The following is a 6,000-nucleotide window of genomic DNA, read 5'->3' as shown; positions in this document are numbered from 1 at the left end:
AATGGCGGTGCAGCTCGCCCTGGAGCGGTTCCGGAGCGGGGACGAAGCGGGCGCGCGGCACAGCCGGGCCCGGGGGCAGCTTGCGGGTGTAGTGAGGATGGGGATCCTGCCCCTCTGCCCGGCCCCAGTGAGGCACAGCTGGGCTGCTGTGTCCAGCTCTAAGCGTCTCAACACAGAGATAGGGAGCTACTGAAGGGGGTCCCGCAGAGACCACTGAGATGAGATGAGGGGGCTGGATCATCTCTTATCAGGAGAGGTATGGGAGATGGTTCTGTTTAGCCTCGAGGAGACTGAGTATCTCAGTAATGCATATAAATGTCTTCAAGATGAGTCCCAGAAAGGCGGTGTAGACTTTTTGACAAGGAGCAATGGCCATAAATTGAAGAAGTTCCACCTCAACATGAGGGAGAACTTCTTTCCATTGAGGGTGGCAAAGCATTGGAACTGCTGCCCTGGGAAAACGGTGAGTTTCCCCCTCTGGAGACATCCCAAACCCTCAATGTGTTCTTCTGTCACCTGCTCCAGGTGACTCTGTCTTGGGGTTGCACAGGGTGGTCTCCCTTCCAATCCTAACAATTCTGTGGATCTGTAACTTTGAGATACTACGTCAAGATTACTGCCTGTTGCATTGTTACTGTTTTTTCATTATTATTTATCATTCCAGAGATGGAATTTCCTTCTAGTTTCACTAGTAGTGAAAGAGCATTTGTTCACCGGCTCTGTCAGTCTCTTGGACTGGTTTCTAAAAGCAAAGGGTGAGTTGGGGTACAATTTTTGGTTTTTAGCTGCAGACCAATGGAATTTCATGACCAATGATAACCTGATTGATGTTTTCAACATACCCTACTGTGTTGCAAGGAATAGTATTAGAGAAAAAAGTGTAAAAGTGGGCACAGAAGTAAGTATCTTTGTTCATTGCTGTATGCATGCTTGGAAAAACTTGTGAAGTGTTTTGGGACAGCATGCTTTTCCACTTAATCCACTTTGTGGATTTAATGGGACCATTAAAAAAGCTTCACCATGAGATCTGATTTTTTTCGAAGATTTTGCATAGAGTCTCATACCTTGACAGATAAAATTTAACCCAGAGTAGGTTCCTTATTCCTAAAATACGTTTTCTTTTCCCCCCTCACAGAAAAGGAGCCAATCGATACCTGACTGTAAGGAAGAAGGATATATCAGAGGCACACGCAGTCATGACTTGTGACTTGGCTCTCCGTACAAAGCACGCCATTCGGAGTCTCATTCAGAGCTTTCCTGTCACAAACAAGGAGCGCACAGAACTCCTGCCAAAGACAGAGAGAGGACATGCCTGTGCTGTTGAATCTGGTATGTTCTGTGTGTCTTCTGATTTGCACTTGTCCATCAACAGCACTTCAAAAAACCACCTGGAACCCAGTGACAAAACAAACCTTTCTGTTCTGTCCCCTCTCGTGTCCCCTCAGACACCATTAAACAAACACATGAATTGTCCCTTTAAGGTCTTTTATAACTGGCATTGTGAGGAGCTTGGAAAGTCCTATCATGCACATTGTGAAGTCTACCCTGTGCTGTGTTAATTTAGAATCTTTGAGTCAGTTCCAGCCAAATCTTTTTGGAAGCACATTTGTGAAATGTGGCTTCAGACAGGTACTCTGGGGTGGAATTGAAGGGTCAGTGTTACCACAATTCCATAAGAACACCCTTGTGAGAAAATGAGGTTGTCTATTCTGCTTATAGAAATTAATGTCCTTGATAAACCAAGAAGTTTATTTTTTATTTTTTCGTCTCCACAAAATAGATTTGGTCCTTAAGAGACTATTTTCCAGGCTTCTTGATTTCTTGAATACAGAAGAGTTCACTGAAAGACAAACTTCTGATAAAATTTGCTTGGTTTTTTTTAAAGCAAGGCTTTAATCTGGTTTCTTGCTTTAGAGTTACCCTGTGTTTCTGTGTGGAGAAATGGTTATAGCGAACAGAAAACACTTATACCAATATGCTCTGTTTAATTGCCTATTTCTGATACATGGTATCTGTTCCTTTAGTGCTTCCTTTGATGTTTTTTTCAATTGTTTTAGTTGGTTAATAGGATTGTTCAATGAACAGAAGGAAGCTATAATAGAAGTACTGAAATGCAATGTCTTAGCAATGTAAGGAATAAGTTAATGAACAGTCTAATATTTGTCTTTATCTGCTTCTCAAGAATGTGTTTTTAGTTCTCCTGATCTCTTAGTCTGTGTTTGTCTTGGTACAACAGAGCTTGAATTTTAGTATATGAATGTATTAATCACAGTTATCATGTGTATAATTGAGTCTACAGAAAGCTTTTCATTCTTCTGGAAAATAATTGTCAAGGAATTACAGAGTAGCACTTGCAATGGTGGATTTGAAGTAGCTTACTCAGAAGATGTGCACGTTTTTGGGCTACTTATGCACTGCTTTCTAACACATCACACTGCTGTGTGGGGTCCAGGACTCTTGATGCAGCATGCTTGCATTAGTATGATTTCAGGCAAATTCATGGAATAGCTTAAAGGCTTAACTCTGTAAGTGTGTATTTCTAGGGAGAACTGCAGGTGTGGAATGTGTGTGCAGATACAAAGGCCACCAAAATACACCAGGCTGCTTTTCTCTGGTTTAGTTTCTCTTTCTCCTTTTGCTCTTTGTAGGCTTTTTTGACTTGGAGCAATGCTCTGGAAGAGTCTCGTTTTGTTCAAAATACCTATGAAATTAATAGCTGTTTTGAAAAATATCTATTTCAAGCACCGCAGGAGGACATGTTGCTATAAATATGACTTCTAAATTGTGATGGGTTTGTCACTTTACCGACAGGCATGCATAAAAAGTCAGCAACGTTAATTTTTAAGTACAATTTTTGAGCAGTGTTCTAGTGACCTTCCTCTGTATAAATAGATTTTTAACTTCTCTTTACAGAAAACAAAGAAGTAAACAAGACAAGTGGTCGACTTAATGATGGTATCCCCCAGGTCCCAGTGAAAAGAGGGGAATCAGAGTTTGATTCCTTCAGGCAGTCACTTCCAGTTCTTGAAAAACAGGAAGAAATTGTCCAAATAATAAAGGACAATAAAATTGTTTTGATTATAGGAGAGACTGGATCAGGAAAAACTACGCAAGTATGTTTCTTCAATGAAATAAAAAAGATAACAGTATTTATGCTAAACTAATGCCAATTGTGTAACATTGGTGATATGGGATATTTTTATGCTATTTTAAGGCTTTTCTTTTCCTGTATGATTGAAAATCTTGTGTTCCAATTAATTTTCTTGCTTTTGAAACACTAAGCCAGTAGATAGATACTAAAAGCATAAATATTTCCTCTCGATTTTCTCGTAGATACAATTTTTCATTAAAATAATGCAAAATATTGAAGGGAAAGTAACTGTGATGTTTGTATAGCCCTTTTTCTTCTAAGGCTATTTCTGTTCTTAGTACCCACAGTAATATATTTTTTGTGTTAAAATGAAAGATTATCTACAGGGGTTTTTTAGATTGCTGTGAAGCAGGAGAGAGACACTGCAATTTTTTTCTTTTAAAAAACCTAAATAGGTTATACTTAGAAATTTATTTTCCACTGATTCAGATATGCTTGCAGTGATAATCCTAATGAAAAGTCTTTTGCAATGTGTAATACTGAAATGCAGTTAAATTGTTTCCCTGTGCTAACAAAGCTGTGGCTTTCTCAAAGAGTAAATTTGAACCACTTCACAGATCCCTCAATTTATCCTTGATGACTGCTACAAGAATGGAACTCCCTGTCGTGTGTTTTGTACTCAGCCAAGACGTTTAGCAGCTGTTGCTGTGGCTGAACGAGTGGCAGCAGAAAGAAGAGAGAAGATTGGCCAGACAATTGGTTACCAGATTCGGTTAGAAAGCAGGTACTAATGGTATTTGTAAGTGTCAGTTGATCTTGTGTTGGTATTGTGAACTGCAGTATGTTTGGGATACAGCCCCACAAATTATAGGTGGGATATGTGATTGCAGGTAAGGAATACTCTTGAGAGTAATTAAGAGTAAATAATTCAACGCTTAAGAGTGAAAAGGATAGCTTTTTTCCTGTGTTTTGCAGTTTCATGTAGTGGGTTGTCTTATAGAACTGAATTTCAAATGTTTTCTATTAATTTCTTCTGTGGAATGTATGCATGTAAAATCCTTGTCTGATTTTCAGATCAAGTCTACACTTTCTATTTTTTTTTCCCCTCTCTACTTTTAACATGTGTGGATCCAAAAGTTCTGCAAGCTTTGAAGATAGATGTGAAGACCAGCATGCTGTAACAAATGTTATGTAGTCTGAGTTGATAGGAGTTATAAAAGGGAAGACAACAAATTTGGAAACTGACTGATGAAGCTGAGCATTATTTATCAGTCTAGTTTGGCCTAAATTTACTCTGCTTCAGCTTTTGTGTTTAAAACATGAAGTGATGTAAAAGTAGAGATTTCAATATCACTTGATGAATTAGTTTGTAAAGCAGAGGATGAATGGATTGTGTGGGGTCTTTACATCTTTGTACTGCATAGGCAGTGACATTTCAGGGAAAGGCCAGCAGTTGGGATACGAGTGACCAGAAGATGGCAAAAGGTTGTGTTGCTTGAGTGAACAAAGATAACACATAGCTGCTGAAAATGAATGCACTTGAACAACAAAGCCACAATAAGAATTCAAATGTGTGTGTGAAAGCTCACAAGGCTATTAAGAGATTAGAAGATGTATCACAAATAAGCTGGATGATTAATATATGGAAATACTATGCTGGCAGAAGAAGAGCAAAGTCAGATCAAAATGGAAGAATTACTGGAAACAGTGCAGAAAATCCACCTTGAGAGGAATCAATACATTTACTCCAGAGAAACACTAAAAGGGGGAGATACCAATATTTTGAGCTGTGGACAAAAAAAATCTGGAGTGGAAGTGTTCAGAGGTGTTTATAGTAACACAGCACAGAAGTATAATTTTTAAAGTTTTCTTAACTGCCTTCCAGAGAAGAGCTGTAGTGTACAGTACAAAGGAACTTTTCAGCTCCTTTAGGATGGCCGTACCAGAGGAAGTAGTGACAATTGCTGTTTTTATAGGGGCAGCTAACTCTGCCCCAGATATAGAATTGTAACATTTCAGTATTTTGACCTCCTGAAAAACCAGAGGATCAGCAGATTACTTTGTGATTTAGTCAGCTGTAATGTATTGTGTCTTCAGGGCAAGGCTTTGGGAGCTGTGGTGTGGCGTCTGTGAGAAGGTGCCAGAAGCTTCTCTCTTGTCTGACAGAGCCGGTGCCAGCCAAGACAGACTTGCCTCTGGCTGAGGCTGTGCCCATCTGTGATGGTGGTAGTGCCTCTGGGACAGTGGTGAGTGGGGGAGGAAAACCTGCCCAACAGAGGCAGCAGTTCAAGAAGAGCAGTGAGAGCATGTGAGAGAAGCAGCTCTGCCGACCAGGTCCGTGCAGGAGAGGAGGAGGTTCTCCAGGTGCCAGGTGCAGCCCATGGTGAGGCAGCTGTGTCCCTGCAGCCCATGGAGCCCATGGTGCAGCAAGGATCCCCCTGTGCAGGACTCTGTGTTGGGGCAGGTGAATGCTTGAAGGAGGCTGTGATCCTCTGGTAAGTCCATGCTGAAACAGGCTCCTGGCAGAACCTGTGGCCCTGTGGAGCGAGCCCGCACAGAAGCAGGTTTGCTGGCAGGATTGTGACCCAGTGGGGGTCTCACACTGAGCAAGCTGTTCCTGAAGCATTGTGCTCTGTGCAAAGGGACCTCTGCTGCAGCAGTTCATGGAGAACTGCAACCCATGGGAAGGACTCGTATTGGAGAAGCTCATGAAGGACTGTCCATGAGAGAGACCCACGTTTTCCTTCGTGACCCTGTGAGTCTTTCCTTGTGTTTCCTCTCCCCTACCCATGGAGAGGACAGATAGAGTAGCTGGGGAGGCATCTGACATCCAGCCAGGCTCATCCCACCACGTGTAGTCAAATACAAAGGCTATATCCAGGCATATGCTGAGGAATTGAAACCTGGTT

General features: G+C 41.4%; 1 protein-coding gene across 1 annotated transcript; it reads left to right on the top strand.

Moving 5' to 3' along the window:
* The first annotated feature begins 362 nt into the window (after nucleotides 1–362).
* Nucleotides 363–4,363, top strand: LOC115948895 (3'-5' RNA helicase YTHDC2-like). Its single transcript, XM_031064535.1, has 6 exons — nucleotides 363–463; nucleotides 665–755; nucleotides 1,136–1,329; nucleotides 2,914–3,113; nucleotides 3,709–3,875; nucleotides 4,229–4,363. Exons 2-6 carry the CDS (start codon nucleotides 667–669, stop codon nucleotides 4,284–4,286), a joined length of 708 nt encoding a protein of 235 aa, XP_030920395.1. The 5' UTR covers nucleotides 363–463; nucleotides 665–666; the 3' UTR covers nucleotides 4,287–4,363.
* Nucleotides 4,364–6,000: the final 1,637 nt, after the last annotated feature.

The sequence above is a fragment of the Geospiza fortis genome, unplaced genomic scaffold (genome assembly GCF_000277835.1).
Source record: "Geospiza fortis unplaced genomic scaffold, GeoFor_1.0 scaffold794, whole genome shotgun sequence".
Taxonomy (NCBI): Eukaryota; Metazoa; Chordata; class Aves; order Passeriformes; family Thraupidae; genus Geospiza; species Geospiza fortis.
Note: the sequence above shows the minus strand (reverse complement) of the source record. Positions and strands in the feature narration are given on the sequence as shown.

What these genes read in the sequence shown, in the direction of transcription:
- LOC115948895 (XM_031064535.1), top strand. Translation starts at nt 667, where the DNA reads ATGGAATTTCCTTCTAGTTTCACTAGTAGTGAAAGAGCATTTGTTCAC. An exon ending in CTGGTTTCTAAAAGCAAAGG is followed by an intron (nt 756 to 1,135) that starts GTGAGTTGGGGT and finishes CCCCCCTCACAG; the next exon opens with AAAAGGAGCCAATCGATACC. An exon ending in TGCCTGTGCTGTTGAATCTG is followed by an intron (nt 1,330 to 2,913) that starts GTATGTTCTGTG and finishes TTCTCTTTACAG; the next exon opens with AAAACAAAGAAGTAAACAAG.